The sequence below is a fragment of the Xenopus tropicalis genome, chromosome 2, assembly GCF_000004195.4.
Source record: "Xenopus tropicalis strain Nigerian chromosome 2, UCB_Xtro_10.0, whole genome shotgun sequence".
NCBI lineage: Eukaryota > Metazoa > Chordata > Amphibia > Anura > Pipidae > Xenopus > Xenopus tropicalis.
The window spans coordinates 161,362,024-161,381,628 of record NC_030678.2 but is presented as its reverse complement, the minus strand read 5'-3'; the positions used below and the strand labels follow the sequence as shown (position 1 = coordinate 161,381,628).

Genomic DNA, 19,605 nt, shown 5'->3' with positions numbered 1-19,605 from the left:
TCCACTGGTTTTTTAACGAACGTGGCTAAGTTACAAATATAAATTGTGCATAGGGTCTGGGCTGCAAACTCTTTTTATTCGCACAACAAGTGGTGGCTCTTAGAGTTGAACATTACCTGTGGGGAGGAGGAACTGGAGAGAATAGATGGTACTTACCTGTCTTTAAGACATGTATATGTTGTCATCTAAAATGCTTCAGTTGAAGAACCCATTGTATTATTATTACAGTTAACGCATTTATAAAGTACCTACAGTGCATTTTCCAAATGGTGGGCAGTAGAAGGATAAGTGCAAGTAAACAAAATAAGCATTTTATTCAAGTTGTAATACACTTTAAGATGTTTGCTCATTTAAAAATGGGGTGTTCTTTGCATCTGGCATATGGTTCGTTGTACATTGGGCTCACAAATTCCCCTGATCTTAATACTCTTGCTTATTACCCAGAGTACACCCTATTAATAGCCATGGGTCCAACGACCAGTAGATTCAATATAAATCTTTTTTTTACCAGTATGTATGTACTCAGCCCTTATGGCCAGAAGCATCTTTTACTGCAAATTTGGTTTTGTTTTGATTTTTTTTTTTTGGAAGAGGAAATATGTCTGATCTCGGCTTCCCCCCAAAAGAATCCCTGTCTGCCGGCTATTTATTGATTTCCTCTGTACAGATAGTGACATTTTCAGGCAGGAATTTCAGGTTCAATGAAATCTATTTTAAAATGCTCCACTATTCCAGGAAACATTTTGAGAGTCTTTTTTTTTTCAAAATTAAAGGTTAGAAAAAGTTCAAAAGGTATTTGGAAGTCTAGCTCCTCATGAAATGAAACTTGGAAACTGACACATTCTGTGACACATTTGTTCCGTTTGAAATAATATTTTTCATTATATCAAAACCAATTATTTGAGAAAATCATTTGAGAACCAGTAATTTAAGAAACTAACGTAATGTTCAGTAAATAATCATTTTGCCCAAAATCAGTTGAAAAAGTGTTAGAAAGCTCAATGGATGAGAAACAGAACAAGTAAAACTGATTAATGAATTACATTTTTGCAGCATAGTGGAGGTATAATAAAAAAAAAATAGTTTTATTGAGCAAGGGTTGGGGAGAAAATTAGCTAATGGGTAAGTAGCAAGTTGTACAGTAACAAAATGTAGGTGTTTAGAATATCGGAACTAGAATATTGATAAAACCACGAGAGCCCAATGTTAAAGTGCAGTGAAAAATTCTGTTGGTGGGCTTATATGCCAATCATGCACAAGGAAAGAACATTCATGCTATTATTGCATCTTATTATTCCTAATAAATACAGTAACTCGAAAATACACAAGAACCATGATTAAAAGGTAACTATACATACAGCAGACCCCATAGGTGGGCCCAGGCAGCAGGGGGGCTCAGACCGCTGGGTCTGCTGTACCTTAGTCCCCCCCCCCCTTCCTGGCTCCTCTCCTACCTTAAATATAGCAACGTGGTTGGTAGGGGGGCAGGGGAGGCAGGCCCTCTCAAAAGATTTTCCTGCATGGGGTCCCACAGCGACCAAGTTACGACGTGATGGTAAATGATGTCCTTATAAACTGTGCTTAGTGATATCATCAGTTATAATTCGGCTCAGTGATGTCATTTCTGTCACATGACTCACTGAAACTTGTGTATTATAATAAATAATGTACCCACTGTTGTAAAACATGAGGATATTAAAAGTCACCTTGAAGTTCCATGACCTGTATAAAAGCGATCGGCCTTTGGCCTCATACTTTGATATAGCCATGGACCTCCTCGGTGACAGTATCCTTGTATTTTGCCACAGAGGGTATGATATTTACTCTATAAATGGCGCTATTGTGCAAAACCGGAAGTTCATTGCCAAATACATGTACTTGTGGGTAACCACAGATTAAACAATTACAGTCACTCAATTAGCTTCCAGTTTTGGGATCAGAAGCTTGGCAGAAGAATGGCACGAACCCAGGAGAAAATAAGTGTTTGCCTAAATTAGCTCTGCAAAGAATTTTTTTAACTATTAAATGCTAATGGCTTAAGTTCTCATGGAACAGATATTCTGAATTTATATTTTATGACTAAGGGCAGCTAGTTTCTCTGTCCATTGACTGCTGTGCATTTTGGCAAAAATTTGCTGTAGTTTATGATTTTCTGCTAATTTTAGGAAAAACTGCATTAGTCACCCATGGTTAAATCTCTGCTGCCACAGGCGACTAATCTCCCCAAAATACCTTCCCTTTCTCTACGTGAGGAAACTTTGGACTTAGCATTGCATATACCTTGCTAATCAATTTATTGCTGGTGGAAAGGCACTTAGGAGAGATTGCTTCTGTGTGGTTCTACACACTGTACTATATAGACCAGTGCTGTCCAACTTCTGTTGTACCGAGGGCCAGAATTTTTCCGACCTACGTGGTGGAGGGCCGATAATGGAAGACAGTTTGACCACTCCACTTTTTGAAACTGCACCCACTTGAAACCACACCCATGTTATCACATGACCATACCCATATTAATGGTTGTAGTACAGCAAAAAACCTGCCATACTCTTCCTGCCCTACCCTGCCTGTGTGCCATACTCTGCCTGTCCTACCCTGCCTTTGTGTGTGCCATACTCTGCCTTCCCTACCCTGCCTGTGTGTGCCATACTCTGCCTGCCCTACCCTGCCTGTGTGCCATACTTTCACTGTGTGTGCCATACTTGGCTGGTTTGTGCCATACTTGGCCTATGTGTGCCATACTCTGCCTGCCATACCCTGCCTGTGTGTGCCATACTCTGCCTTCCCTACCCTGCCTGTGTGTGCCATACTTTCACTGTCTGTGCCATTCTTGGCTGGTTTGTGCCAAACTTGGCCTGTGTATGCCATACTCTGCTTGCCCTACTCTGCCTGTGTGTGCCATACTCTGCCTTCCCTACCCTGCCTGCATGTGTCATACTTTCACTGTGTGTGCCATTCTTGGCTGGTTTGTGCCAAACTTGGCCTGTGTGTGCCATACTCTGCCTGCCCTACACTGCCTGTGTGTGCCATACTCTGCCTTCCCTACCCTGCCTGTGTGTGCCATACTCTGCTTGCCCTATGCTGCCTGTATGGAACACACAGGCAGCCTACAGTGACACAATGCTGGCACTGCTCCTACAGTCTGCACAATAACTATATATTAAAAAACTTTTTAATTGCAGTACCACCTCAGTATATGTTCTTTTTGTGGTATGCAGGGATTATTTGTGGGTTTCTACTGCTCCAGAGGTGTGAACAGGGGAACAATGGGGGTGATAACAGCCTGAGCCTGAGGTGTGAACACTGCAGGGGGTGAACAATGCAGAGATTAAAAGGTGTGAACAGTACAGGGGATTACATATTTAAACAATACAGCCTGATTACAGCCTGAATCTGAGGTGAGAACCATGCAGGGGGGGGCAGTTAATCACAGTTCTGATACCATTTAAAGCTTACACAAGAGTGTAAGGGGGGTCGCGGGCCGCCAGTTGGACAGCACTGATATAGACTATACTATAGCATTCAGAATTACAATAAATGCTTTTATACAGGGAATAACATACCCCCTATTGTAAAACATAAGGTTATTAGAAGTCACCTAGGTTCCATGACCATAAAGAGTTCCATACAGGTACGAGGCCGAAGACCAACTGCTTTTATAAGTTGTGGAACTCCAAGGTGACTTCAAATATCCTTATATTTTTCAGGGGTACAATATTTCTTATAATACACAAGTTTCAGGAAGTCATGTGACAAATCACATGACTAAGCACCAATTAGGCTGATGTCCCACAGAGAGATTAGTCTTTTGGGGTTAATCTTTGCTACCGCAGGTGACTAACAAACAAAAAAAACCTTAATCTCAGCTATTGCACAATGCTCAGAACAGTCAGTAATATGCCATCATGCAGTAGGGTGATTGTTACAGAAGTTAAGCTTTGTACAGTCTAAGATTAAACACTTAACCAAATGAATAGTCTCTATATATCCATTGGTTTCATATAATTTAATGGAAAGTGCTTAATATAAAAGAGTGAACATTTATGACTTAAAAAAGTCTTATGGGCTGAAAAAAAATCAATTCTGTTTCAAAATTCTCCTTTCATCCACAAGGTCATTAAGAGCTTATATGTACCCTTTTCACACAGTGTTTGTTGGCTGAAGTTCTGAAACCATTATCACTCTTAGCTTATTATGGAATTTGTGAGTAAGCACTTTTGAAATCTAGCAGAAGTGAAGATTTGTGAGTTACCTGCCATTTGACAGAGACAATTCTGGAATACTAAAACAATCAACTGAAATATTGGGCTTAATATTTTGTTATCTTTAAGTACAGCCCCAAAAGTATGCACTAGAGCAGGGATCCCCAAACGCTTTTACCAATGAGCCACATTCAAATGGAAAAAGTGTTGGGGAGCAACACAAGCATGGAAAAAGTTTCTGGGGTGCAAGTAAGAGCTATAATTGGCTACTTAATAGCCCCTATGTGGACTGGCAGCCTATAAAAGGCTCTGCTTTGCTTCACACTGGGTTTTACGCAACCAAAACTTGCCTCCAAGCCAGAATTTCAAAAATGAGCACCTACTTTGAGGCCCCTGGGAGCAACATCCAAGCAGTTTGTAAACAACATGTTACTCACAAACCCCTGGATGGGGATCACTGCACTAGAGCAATGGTTCTTGAGATTTCCCCAATGCCAAGGCTTTACCTAGTAGTTAAGTTACAGCTGGTGACTGTATTATTTTGGAAAAATATTCCCATTCTATCTGCAATATCATTTCTTGATTCAGAGGTTTTTCACTGGTATGCTGGTACAGGTGTAGCCAAGCAGATACTGCATACTTGGGGAGCAAAGAGACTCCTCAGTATTGCTTAGGAAACATGGCACCGGGGTATGGTAGTTTAATTGCAGAGCAGCCTACAGTTCTGTGTAGGTCCCAGTGGAGCTTAAGGTCCAAAGTCCCTATCACATTCACACCTACTATGGTCAGTGTTATTACAAAACAGTGTATATGCCTGTATGGTATTTGTGGGACAAGACCTTGGAGAAGCACAGGTAGAACATCTGCAGTCTTCCTGTGGATAGACCCCTGGATTCAAACATCCGACCCCAGTGCTTGTACCACCCAAGATGTCTCTATGCAGTGGTCTTTTTGGTCACCTGCAATATTGCTTGATGGCCCATGGCTAAAGAGGAATGAAACAACTGAGCAGGTGTTGAAATTCACAAAATTTCTAAAAATGTTCTTGAAAATTCTGCCAGAAGCTGTAACTGTTTTAGTACCCAGTGAGTAAACCCATTATTTCAGGCTACTCATTTGCCAAAATGTCTTTGTGCAGATCACTCTTCTTATTCTATGCCTAGTGCAGTAAAGCAAAGCAACAATACCCAACTGTCCTCAGCCTTCCTTCAGCCTGCATCCTCCCAATCCCACAATTCCCTGCACATGTGATGTCAATAAGGAAAGGAACATCACTGTGCAATGCATTGTGGGTTATGTAGTTCCTGCATGCTGTCTGTAAGCTGTAGAGTTGTTACAATTTGTAACATCAATGTTTTAGTCCCTCCTCCCCTGCCAGGATCTTAAATGATGCAGAAAGAGAAGAACTGTTTTGCAGCTGGATTTCAGCATATAGAAATGGTATTTATTCCTACTGTTTGAAGGAACAGATTACAGGGATAGGTATATTAGGGGTTTCTGTTAACAATGTTTTGTTGGGAATCCAGTGTACCCATTTAATCCTTGTGGGGACTGCCTGAAAAAAGGTATGGAAAAACCTTCACACTTCTACATTATTGCATTTTATATAATGAAAATGATTTGCTTAAAATGGACTCTATGGGAGATAGCCTTCCCATAAATTGGAACTTTCTTGTTTGATTAAGGGATCCCATACCTGTGTATTGTTTTGTTTTTTTAAATTATCTTTCCACAGTAGACTGATCAAAGCTAATTGCTGTTTGGTTGCCGTGGGTTACTGCATCGGGGTAATATGCCTGCTATTTGTAAATGAGCCAGCGTCTCAACTGACACCTGCTTGTGAGCCTGGCCCTTTAGGGAGCTTTATAGATATACAAATAGTACCAGCAAATCTAAATAAGAGTTATACGGAGTTCAGCCAATGTGAAAATCTCCTTCTACAAGCAGATGTTATGGCACATCATAACAAAAGCAATATTTTCATTTACTCGCACAGCTGCAAACATGCCTCTAATTCATAGCGGAGGGATAGCAGTCCAGGTTTGTGGCTTTCCCACAGAGAAAGTCCAAGAGTTGGTTATCATTCTGACACAAGCCTTAATGATCGGACGCCATTAAAGGTTTATTTTTGCCTTTGCCTTATTGACTGTTACTTCTAAGTACCCCACAGATGTTTTAGGGGCCGAAAAATACTGACTTTATAAAGGGTACTTCCAGTTTGTACATCTCCTACCTACCCCGAGTCGCCCAAGGCTTCCCAAGCCAGAGAGATCTCGCTTGTTTGTACTTAACCTTGAGCGAAATATTTAACATTGCTTTGTAAAAATCACGTTTGGAATGTGGAGCTGTTTTGCGGTGACAGATAGTGTTAGTATATCTGAGCAAGCCATGCAGCACAGTACTCGCCTGAAACAAAGCCATTCATTCCCTTTACTAACCAGCCAGTCCCTGCGGCTTGGTGCAAGCTAACAGGCATCGCCCTGTGTATAAATATACACATATTATATATAACTTACACCTTCCATTTTCTAACCTTGTCTCAAATTGTTTTCTTTAAAACAACACCAGAATGCAGTATCTGTTAATTAATTATGTAAATGAATCAGTTTTTGTAGAAAACAACAGTTGTTCATTTATCGGCTCAGAATTTGGCAGCCCCCCAGGCCTTTTTGCAGGATTTAGACAAGTCTTTAGGGCTTGGATGCAATTCGGCTGAACACTTAAAGGGGAACTATCACATACATAAAAATATCTCATTGAAATAAAAAACCTTTGAAATATAATCAGTTAAAAATTCTCTACTATTTCTGAAATAATGAAACTACTCTTTATTGTTTTCCTGTCTCTCTTCATTCTCTTTCCATGCAGGAGTCAGATTTTGAGTGAGAGGTAGGTCTAATACCTGTGGGAAGATGCCTAGAAGATGCATTAGGGCTCACTCTTAAAAAAATCGCCAGAAGTCCTGTCTCTCTACAGGCAGGAATTGTGCCAAATTCAGTTTTGTTAGATTTTGTCTGTGCTGGGGTCAGTTATTTGATTGAGCTCTAACAAATATGACCGAAAAGGGAGCACCCCTTTAAAAATGTATTAGACCTACCTATCGGTCAAAATCTAATTCCAACTTTTGCATGAAGAGAGACTGAAAAGAGACAGATGGTGAGAGAGGGATAGTGAAGAATAATTCCACATAATTGATTATATATAGAAAGTTTCTTATCTCAGCAAGATGGGCTTTGCACAAGTCCTGTAATTATTATTGGGTACATTAATTACTGTTGTGCTTTTGTGTTAAACTACATGCATTGTTGGCAGGTTGTATAAATATAACTGCAATTATCTGCCCTGTATATTGCTGCTGTATGCTAATATTTGTGCAAATCACTATCTCCTAGGGTCAGTTTAATGGCAAATTACACAAGCCACTAAGGCTCGTACTGGGGTGCAAATTTGATTTTTTTTATAGGTTTCCAAGAATTGTAAAACACATTAAAGCAGCTGTTATATTTACAATTTATTACTAGACTCTCTAGCTCTTATACAGGTATAGGACCTGTTATCCAGAATGCTCGGGACAGAGGGTATTCTGGATAAGGGGTCTTTCCGTAATTTGGATCTCCATACCTTAAGTCTACTTAAAAATCAATAAAACATTAATTAAACCCAACAGGATTGTTTTGCATCCAAAAAGGATTATTTATATCTTAGTTGGGATCAAGTACAGGTACTGTTTTATTATTACAGAGAAAAGGGAATCATTTAACCATTAAATAAACCCAATAGGGCTGTTCTGCCCCCAATAAGGGGTAATTATATCTTAGTTGGGATCAAGTACAGGTACTGTTTTATTATTACAGAGAAAAGGGAATCATTTAACCATTAAATAAACCCAATAGGGCTGTTCTGCCCCCAATAAGGGGTAATTATATCTTAGTTGGGATCAAGTACAGGTACTGTTTTATTATTACAGAGAAAAGGGAATCATTTAACCATTAAATAAACCCAATAGGGCTGTTCTGCCCCCAATAAGGGGTAATTATATCTTAGTTGGGATCAAGTACAGGTACTGTTTTATTATTACAGAGAAAAGGGAATCATTTAACCATTAAATAAACCCAATAGGGCTGTTCTGCCCCAATAAGGGGTAATTATATCTTAGTTGGGATCAATTACAAGGTACTGGTTTATTAAAACAGAGAAAAAGGAAATCAGTTTTAAAATTCTGAATTATTTGATTAAAATGGAGCCTATGGGAGACGGGCTTTCTGTAATTCGGAGCTTTCTGGATAACGGGTTTCCGTATAAGGGATCCCATACCTGTATTGCTCTTTTTACTTGTATGCTCATCAGCTTATATCATCCTTCCTTGCTTGGTACTACAAATTTAAAATTGTAAAGCAGAACTATCACCAAAATTGAATATGTGTCATTGTACATACAGTAAATAAGACATTTTCTAAACAAATTCTCTACTGTTTCTGAAATTATAGCATTTCTCACTATTTTCCTCTCAGAACTTGTCTCTCTCCATTCTCTCCTCATACAGGAGTTGGGAGTTTGATTTTGATTGACAGATCTAATATATCTTTTTGGGGGCTCCCTTTTCTCGCAGATGTATTAGAGCTCATTTATAAAAGTGATCCCAGCAAAGCCAAAAACTTACAAAATAACTGACTCTGGCACAAATCCTGCATGTAGTGAGACAGGGTTTTTGGTGATTTTAAAAGACTGAGTTTCTAGGCAAAAGGAGCACCCCCACAGGATATATTAGACCTAACCGTCAATCAAAATCAGACTTCTGACTCCTTTACGAAGCAAGAATGAAAAGACACAGATGTTGAAAGGTGGATAGAGAAGATTAACTTAATTATTTCAGAAACAGGCTAGAATTTTAAATGGATTATATTTAGGAAGTCTTATTTCAGTGGGATGAAGCTTATATTATATTTTCATTTTCAAAATTGTTCTGATACAGCTCAGAAGGAAGGCGTCCCAGGAGGGATTCATGTTCTCCTTGCTGTTTTGCAAATTTTTCAGTAAAGTGAAACGAGGCAGATTTGCTCATCGCTAATCTTGGATAGCCTAAAATATCACCTTATTATACACACAAGCCATGAGTATCCTGTAAATTATATCCTTGAAAATGGTGCTTAGTGATGTAATTTGTATCACATGACTCATTAAATTGTTTGTATTATACTAAATATTGTACCCCCTGTTGTAAAAAGAACATTAGAAGTCACCAGACATGTATAAAAGCACTTGGCCTTTAGGCTTGTTTCTTAATGTGGCCATGGAACTCATCTGTGGTTTAAAATATCCTTGTGTTTTGCAATAGGGGGTACATAATTCTCTATATATTAACTCTGGCTACATTGGGTGTGAGGTGCAAAAAAGTGATTTCTAAAAGGGACGGTCAGCACCCTGAGCAAATTGCCTATACAATGATCTCATTGTGCACCTTGACTATATATTGATGTGTGTATGAACAGCTTGTCTGTTCAGATTTGGTGCTGAGTGAGCCAATAGAAATTAGCCTTGGAATGATGAATTCTTAGACTACCCCCCCGCCCCCTAGTTGTAGTGAGTAGTTGATTTCCTTTTTCTCTGTAATAATAAAACAGTACCTGTACTTGATCCCAACTAAGATATAATTACCCCTTATTGGGGGCAGAACAGCCCTATTGGGTTTATTTAATGGTTAAATGATTCCCTTTTCTCTGTAATAATAAAACAGTACCTGTACTTGATCCCAACTAAGATATAATTACCCCTTATTGGGGGCAGAAAAGCCCTATTGGGTTTATTTAATGGTTAAATGATTCCCTTTTCTCTGTAATAATAAAACAGAACCTGTACTTGATCCCAACTAAGATATAATTACCCCTTATTGGGGGCAGAAAAGCCCTATTGGGTTTATTTAATGGTTAAATGATTCCCTTTTCTCTGTAATAATAAAACAGTACCTGTACTTGATCCCAACTAAGATATAATTACCCCTTATTGGGGGCAGAACAGCCCTATTGGGTTTATTTAATGGTTAAATGATTCCCTTTTCTCTGTAATAATAAAACAGTACCTGTACTTGATCCCAACTAAGATATAATTACCCCTTATTGGGGACAGAACAGCCCTATTGGGTTTATTTAATGGTTAAATGATTCCCTTTTCTCTGTAACAATAAAACAGTACCTGTACTTGATCCCAACTAAGATATAATTACCCCTTATTGGGGGCAGAACAGCCCTATTGGGTTTATTTAATGGTTAAATGATTCCCTTTTCTCTGTAATAATAAAACAGTACCTGTACTTGATCCCAACTAAGATATAATTACCCCTTATTGGGGGTAAAACAATCCTATTGGGTTTAATTCACGTTTTTTTTTCATGATTTAAGTTTTTCTGAGCTAAAAAAAACCTTAAATGTCTGGTATTTATTGAATGCAAAAAACTCAAATGTCAAAATTCACCATCCAAAAGCTTGTGATGTGTGTAGTGATGAGCTGTGGCGAAACATTCGCAAAACTTTGAAAAGATTTGCAAAATGTTGAAAAATTTGCAAAATGGATTGTTTTGCACATCAAAAGAAATTGTTGCGCAAGTAAAAAAAAAAATTCAAAAGCAAAACAATCCACCAATGGTGAAATGTGGAAATTTTCCGCAAATCCACGCCGGCCGAAACATTTTACTCATCACTGCTTGCGGGTTTTATAGAAGTCAGTGGGAGTCCTAGGCAAAGCCACACCATATTTTGAAACTTTTTATCAAGTTTTTCGAATTTGTAAACTCGAAAAAACTCGAGGGATTCGAGTTTTTTTATTGGAATGAGTTTTTCCTTATCAATAAACAAGCGAGCATTCCACAAATGAGTTTATTCCATTTAGAAAACTGACTCAAATTCACAAACTCAAGAATGGATAAATAAGCCCGGTAAGGTATGGTGATACAAATTACGGAAAGATCTCTTATCCGGAAAACCCCAGGTCCCAAGAGTTCCAGATAATTCCTTTCTATACCTGTAGCTCTAAGTAAACTGGACATGGAAAATATGTACTGAAAGCTTTGATTTTATTTGAGTAAAATAATGTTGTGCAAGTTCCTCTCTGTCCTGAGGAACCATGTGTTCCCTTAGAGCAAGTAGATGGCAGTAGCGCACTTACTGATACGCTTCCCGGGCTAGCCGCGCATTTAGGTCATTATTGTTTCAGCAATCTCCGATTAAACGGACTCTATTCATCTTAAATCCTTTTATATTTGTATAGAGAGTTATATGTTCATGATATAGCAGTCAAAGTTAAAGCCCTATCACAGCTATAGTGTTAGAATAACAATATATTTTTAATGATTTTATATTTTTTGTTTTATAAGGCGGCAAATAGTGAGCTGCATCTTTTCCTATAGTATTTGTTGTGTGTCGCATTCCTAAATGCTTTTAGCACAGTGTTACATATTGTGCCGGTTAGGGATCCCTTACACGTAAACCTGTTATCCAGAAACTTATAGAAACCATAGACTCCATTATAAGCTAATAATTCTAACTTTATTTTAAAAATGATTCCCCTTTCTCTGTAATAATAAAACACTACATGTACTTGATCCCAACTAAGATATAATTACCCCTTATTGGGGCAGAACAGTCCTATTGGGTTTATTTAATGGTTAAATGATTCCCTTTTCTCTGTAATAATAAAACAGTACCTGTACTTGATCCCAACTAAGATATAATTACCCCTTATTGGGGCAGAACAGCCCTATTGGGTTTATTTAATGGTTAAATGATTCCCTTTTCTCTGTAATTATAAAACAGTACCTGTACTTGATCCCAACTAAGATATAATTACCCCTTATTGGGGGCAGAACAGTCCTATTGGGTTTATTTAATGGTTAAATGATTCCCTTTTCTCTGTAATAATAAAACACTACATGTACTTGATCCCAACTAAGATATAATTACCCCTTATTGGGGCAGAACAGTCCTATTGGGTTTATTTAATGGTTAAATGATTCCCTTTTCTCTGTAATAATAAAACAGTACCTGTACTTGATCCCAACTAAGATATAATTACCCCTTATTGGGGCAGAACAGCCCTATTGGGTTTATTTAATGGTTAAATGATTCCCTTTTCTCTGTAATTATAAAACAGTACCTGTACTTGATCCCAACTAAGATATAATTACCCCTTATTGGGGGCAGAACAGTCCTATTGGGTTTATTTAATGGTTAAATAATTCCCTTTTCTCTGTAATAATAAAACAGTACCTGTACTTGATCCCAACTAAGATATAATTACCCCTTATTGGGGCAGAACAGCCCTATTGGGTTTATTTAATGGTTAAATGATTCCCTTTTCTCTGTAATAATAAAACAGTACCTGTACTTGATCCCAACTAAGATATAATTACCCCTTATTGGGGCAGAACAGCCCTATTGGGTTTATTTAATGGTTAAATGATTCCCTTTTCTCTGTAATAATAAAACAGTACCTGTACTTGATCCCAACTAAGATATAATTACCCCTTATTGGGGGCAGAACAGCCCTATTGGGGTTATATCATATTTAAATGATTTTTAGCAGACTTAAGTTACGCAGATCCAAATTACAGAAAGATCCCTTATCCGGAAAACCCCAGGTCCCGAGCATTCTGGATAATACATAGCTTGCCACTCTTCTCTTCCTAATATTTGTTGAGACGCTGCAGTATTTTACTTGAATTATTATTTTTTTAATCAAATAAAATTTTATAAGGAGAGGAAAAGTTTTATTTAATGAGTGCAACAAATCCACAGTTTTATTTTTAAGCCGAAAGCTGAGTACTAAATATTAACCCAGATCCTAATTCCGACAACTATGCATTGGCTTAGGTTACCGGTGCCACTGGCATCCTAATAGGAAAAGTCACAGGGATGTCAGGGGCCAGAACCATTTAATAATATCCCACTAATTCAATTTATATGAATTTCTGGAATTAATGGAATTTGCCTGATTGCTGATGTTCTACATATCAAGCATTTGCCATTCATGGTATATTTTTACATGGTCCTTAATCTAAATGCTAATTAAAAACGTGCTTAATTATTAAATGTTCAGTTATAAAAAATGAATATCTTACAGGAAAATAATTTTACATAAGTTCCCTTGTGTTTATACAGCCACCTGTACAAGCCCAGAACAACAGGATTTTGTAAAATTAAATTATAGTATTTATGGCTTTTCCTTCCTTGTGTTTTTTTTCTTTTGTTATTCTTCTTTATCTTTAGCATTTTCCTGTCCTTCTGCTCTATAGAAGCTTGTCATAATAAACAGGCACCACACTAATAGATGAAACAGATATCATGGATCAAGTGGACAGGAATATGAAATGAAATATATATATATAGTGAATAATGTACCCCCTTTTGTAAATTATAAGAATATTAGAAGTCACTGAGGAGTTCCATGACCTGTTTTTTTAAAAGTCTAAGGTGACTTCTGATATCTTTAAATTTTACACTAGGGGGTGCAATATTTAATAAAATACACAGGTTTCACTAAGTCATGTGACAGAAATGATACCATTTATAAGGATATTATTTACAGGAAATATAAATATATATAAGATAGATACAGATAATACACATATTCCTCTTCGCTGTTGGTCATTTCTACACATATTCCTCTTCACTGTTGGTCATTTCTACACATATTCCTCTTCACTGTTGGTCATTTCTACACATATTCCTCTTCACTGTTGGTCTCTTCTACACATATTTCAATTCACTGTTGGTCATTTCTACACATATTCCTCGTCACTGTTGGTAATTTCTACACATATTCCTCGTCACTGTTGGTCATTTCTACACGTATTCCTCTACACTGTTGGTCTCTTCTACACATATTTCAATTCACTGTTGGTCATTTCTACACATATTCCTCGTCACTGTTGGTCATTTCTACACATATTCCTCGTCACTGTTGGTCATTTCTACACATATTCCTCTTTCTGTTGGTTATTTCTATGCATAATCCTTTTTCTGTTGGCCATTTCTAAGCATATTCTTCTTCACTTTGAGTCATTTCTAAACATATTTCTCTTTTTATTGGTGATTTTTAAACATATTTATCTCTACTGTTGTTCATTTCTAAACATATTCCTCTTGCTGTTGGCCATTGCTAAACATATTCCTCTTCCTGTTATTCATTTCAAAACATATTCCTCTTCCGGTTTGCCATTGCTAAACATGTTCTTTTTTTCTGTACATCTTTGTAAACATTGAACTTTTCCATGGACACTCTGGAATTTAAGGTGAATTGCCAACTATACTGAAGGTGAACAGCTTGTAATTTTTAGATTTACAATAAATGAGGTTGTACTGGCAAGGACATAAATAACCTGGGGCAAGTAGGTTAGGAAAATGACCTAAGAATTTTACCATTGCTTTATTCCAAAGCATTTAAGTGAATATAACATTGTCATCAACATAGGATTCCAGAGTTGGAGTCAGTACAGAGTGTTATAAAAACATAATAATCTTGGGCCTTAATGGTAGCGTGAAAATGAAGAGCCAATCACCCGTTTTGTCACCATCATTTTTTAACCCATTACTAATTACCGTGTTGTTGTTGCATGAAAAATAGTGTGTATCATTTTGTTATTAATGCTGGGAAGTAATTTCATGCTTGACTGAAAAAAAGGCACAAGAATAGCAAAGAGCCCTCGTATCTTCACTTTGGCAGGCACTTAATTAGAACCATCTGTCAAGTGACACGAGGTGATGCTATTTCTGTTAATACATTGGGCTTTGTATGGACCCACATGGATATTTCTTTTTCAGGCTGGAACAATATCCACATGTAAGTAGTCATTACTCTGAGCTGGTTTTGCACGTGAAGAACATTAGCATGTGAATAATTATCTTATCAATTAAGGAAAAAGTTTAATGAGCAGTGAAAACACTGTAATGCTAGTTTGGGCATTTTAATGGTATGTCATACACAGAGGGCCTTACAACTAGTTCCTAAAAAATCATATAGGTTTACTAGAGACAATCACCTTATTTATACTTGTGCTTTACCAATCAAATTTGCTCTCAGAAAATCAACCATACATGCTCAGATATAAATCAATTTAGCGCCCAATGCATGAGACATAACATAAACTTGTTTATAGAACATTGTGTGGGGCAGAAACATACACCTATTCTTTTTGCACTTCCATCGGCATCAGCGGAATAGGCCGTACTGCCACTGAATGACTTGCTTTCAGACTGTGTTAAGTGGGATTATTAATAGAGAGACACATTATCATTAGCTCTCACCACAGTCGCTTTTAAATGTGTTCAGGAGCAGAATTTCATATCTGTGAAATATTTTACCTTTCTTGTCTAGTTTAAATGCATTTAGCACGAGGAAGTTAGGAAAATGACAATTTAATTACAGCGGCGTAAAGGATATACTTATGAAATTCTCTTTCAGAAATAATATTTTTGTACTCTGAGCAGGATTGTGAATGAACTGTTACTGAAAAGGAAAACACTCTCAGCTGTAAAATAACCAAATATGTCATTAAACTCCATTTTTAGCTACTTTGCAGTCTTAAATGAAGAAGAACATTAACTCGCCATAAAATGGCACAGGGCAACAAGCACCTCTCTAAGGAGTAATATTAATAATTCATTGCCATTGAGTAGTCTAAAGTAGCTGCTAAAGGAAAGTAAATACAGCAAAGAGAGCATTACAGTGAAAGTACATCAGACATTGATCAGACTGAAGGCAATAGCAACTAAATATACAGGTATGGGTTCCGTTATCCTGAAACCTGTTATCCAGCAAGCTCCAAATTATGGAAGGGCAATCTCCCATAGACTCCATTTTAAAACACCAGATCACGAGCATTCTAGATAACTGGTCCCATACCTGTATTATTATTATTATTATTATTATTTTTTTTTTTTTTTTTAAATAGGGCCTTTGGCTCCACTTTCGTGGTTAAGCTGGCCATACACGCACCAATGTTATCATATGAAACCTGGGTTTGTGCGAGTATGGTGGACCAACGAGATGACCGATATTGCAAAAGTGTTGGATATCCGACGTCTCGTCAATTGGGCGCCCCAAAAAATCAGGGCTGAGTTGTCAGGTAGAGGTAGAATTCCTATTGTTTTTACCTCCATATTTGACGATTCAGCCCTGAACGTAGATGGAGAGAACAAACGATCGAAAGATCCAAATTGTAACATGTATGGCCACCTTTACACCCTTACCTTTCTGGTAGAAAGATCATTAGTAGAGCCTATTTAAGATGTCCAGTCTCTGCACATTCAAGTTGCTCAATCTCCCACAGCATGTGTGACCAAATGTTCCAAATATACCTTTGTACTAAAATCTATATCTTTGTCAGTAAAACTGAACTATGGCCATAGTGTCATAAGACTTATCATTATATATTTGTTATGTATTTCCCTATGGTAACCAACTAATGGGCAATATTACGATAATGATATCCGCATGTAGTTTTAAAATTAATATTTTGTTTTTTTTTAGGTGATTTCACAGCTCCGTACTCTTAGCAGATCCGTGACAGCCGGCTCCAAGTTTGATAGAGAAGTGTGGTCTAATGAGTTGTCCCCTGTGCTCAATCTGTGGAAGAAATTGAATCAGGTAATACTACAGCATTTATATTGTTCAGATGATTACATATCTTTAGTATAAAACAGGTGGAGCTATATGACAGATATCCATGTACTGCTCTTTAGCTTGCACTCACTCTCCTTAAAGGAGGACTAAACCCTAAAAATAAATATGGCAAAAATTCCATATTTTATATACTGTACTTACTGAACCAGCCTAAAGTTTCAGCATCTCAATAGCAGCAGTGACCCAGGACTTCAAACTTGTCACAGGGGCTCCCCATCTTGGAAAGTGTCAGTGACACTGCAGATGCTCAGTGCGCTCTGGGCAGCTGTTGGGAAGCTAAACTCAGGGATTGTCACAAATTATCAAGCAGAAAATGAGGCTGGTCTGCCATATAAGCTGATGCTACAGGGCTGATTATTACATTATGATGCTATTTGCACTGGTTTCTGAGCTGCCATGTAGTAATTATTTGTATTATTTACCAATCAGCCTTATATTGGGATATTTATATTCTATATATACAGTATAGTGTGAGTGGGCCCCTAAGCTCAGGTAAGTGACAGTTGCATAGAGGATGGGCAGGGAATCAGCAGAAAAGGAGATGGGGGGGCTACTGGGGCATTTTTGGGGGGCACAGATCTTCCCTGCTAAAGGGCTGTGGGTGCCTTGGGCTGGTACATAAACAAAACATAATAACATACATAGTAAGTTGGGTTGAAAAAAGACATACGTCCATCACGTTCAACCATAATGCCTATATATAACCTGCCTAACTGCTAGCTGATCCAGAGGAAGGCAAAAAACCTGAAGCCTCTCTAATTTGGCGCAGAGGGGAAAAAATGCCTTCCTGACTCCAAGATGGCAATCGGACCAGTCCCTGGATCAACTTGTACTAAGAGCTATCCCCCTACCCCTGTATTCCCTCACTTGTACTGAGAGCTATCTCCCCTACCCCTGTATTCCCTCACTTGTACTGAGAGCTATCTCCCATACCCCTGTATTCCCTCACTTGTACTGAGAGCTATCTCCCCTACCCCTGTATTCCCTCACTTGTACTGAGAGCTATCTCCCATACCCCTGTATTCCCTCACTTGTACTGAGAGCTATCTCCCCTACCCCTGTATTCCCTCACTTGTACTGAGAGCTATCTCCCCTACCCCTGTATTCCCTCACTTGTACTGAGAGCTATCTCCCCTACCCCTGTATTCCCTCACTTGTACCGAGAGCTTTCTCCCATAACCCTGTATTCCCTCACTTGTACCGAGAGCTTTCTCCCCTACCCCTGTATTCCCTCACTTGTACTGAGAGCTATCTCCCCTACCCCTGTATTCCCTCACTTGTACCGAGAGCTTTCTCCCCTACCCCTGTATTCCCTCACTTGTACTGAGAGCTATCTCCCCATACCCCTGTATTCCCTCACTTGTACCGAGAGCTTTCTCCCATAACCCTGTATTCCCTCACTTGTACCGAGAGCTTTCTCCCCTACCCCTGTATTCCCTCACTTGTACTGAGAGCTATCTCCCCTACCCCTGTATTCCCTCACTTGTACCGAGAGCTTTCTCCCCTACCCCTGTATTCCCTCACTTGTACTGAGAGCTATCTCCCCTACCCCTGTATTCCCTCACTTGTACTGAGAGCTATCTCCCCTACCCCTGTATTCCCTCACTTGTACTGAGAGCTATCTCCCCTACCCCTGTATTCCCTCACTTGTACTGAGAGCTATCCCCCCTACCCCTGTATTCCCTCACTTGTACTGAGAGCTATCTCCCATACCCCTGTATTCCCTCACTTGTACTGAGAGCTATCTCCCCTACCCCTGTATTCCCTCACTTGTACTGAGAGCTATCCCCCCTACCCCTGTATTCCCTCACTTGTACTGAGAGCTTTCTCCCCTACCCCTGTATTCCCTCACTTGTACTGAGAGCTATCCCCCTACCCCTGTATTCCCTCACTTGTACTGAGAGCTATCTCCCATACCCCTGTATTCCCTCACTTGTACTGAGAGCTATCTCCCCTACCCCTGTATTCCCTCACTTGTACTGAGAGCTATCTCCCCTACCCCTGTATTCCCTCACTTGTACTAAGAGCTATCTCCCCTACCCCATGTATTCCCTCACTTGTACTGAGAGCTATCCCCAATGCCCCTGTATTCCCTCACTTGCTAAAAAGCCATCCAGCCCCTTCTTAAAGCTATATAATGTATCAGCCAGCACGACTGATTTAGGGAGGGAATTCCACAACACAAAATGTACAACATTTCTGCCCTACTTTAGTTAGGCTGTTTAGTAAGTTCTGTTGTGATCTTGGGCTGAGGTTTTCCATGAGAGCACCTGACTACTGGACAGATATTTTTGAGATACTTTGCATACCATGGGCACCTTAATTGCATTAAAGGAAGTATAAATAAGCTGCTGAGTAGCCATGGGGGCAGCCATTCAAATTGAAAGAAGAAGAAAAGGTACAAGCTACACTGCAGATAACAGAACAGTTCTATATAATACAATAAGAATCTGCATAGCTTATCTGGTATCTGCTATGTAACCTACATTTTTCTCCTATACAGTCTTTATAATGTTCACATTTCTATTTTAACTAAGAGAAGAAACAATATAGTTAAAAGCTTATTACCAAAATATAATTACAATCCTTTCTGTGCCATTTGCATCAGTTATTTAACATAATAATTCAGTACAGTATCACAGACTTTACAGTTAGAAGTCCAATATGGAAGCACACCATAGGGTATCTTAGTGTGTCGGCTACTGGCAATGACCCTCACATTTTAAAAACA

The 19,605-nt window shown here is 38.5% G+C and overlaps 1 protein-coding gene across 1 annotated transcript in view; it reads left to right on the top strand.

Moving 5' to 3' along the window:
* The window catches only part of dync2h1 (dynein, cytoplasmic 2, heavy chain 1), a 201,153-nt gene that overhangs the window by 138,868 nt on the left and 42,680 nt on the right, over positions 1 to 19,605 (top strand). The window contains exon 83 of the mRNA XM_031897315.1: positions 16,722 to 16,838. Within this exon, the coding sequence (XP_031753175.1) occupies positions 16,722 to 16,838 (117 nt within the window). The remainder of the gene's footprint in view (positions 1 to 16,721; positions 16,839 to 19,605) is intronic.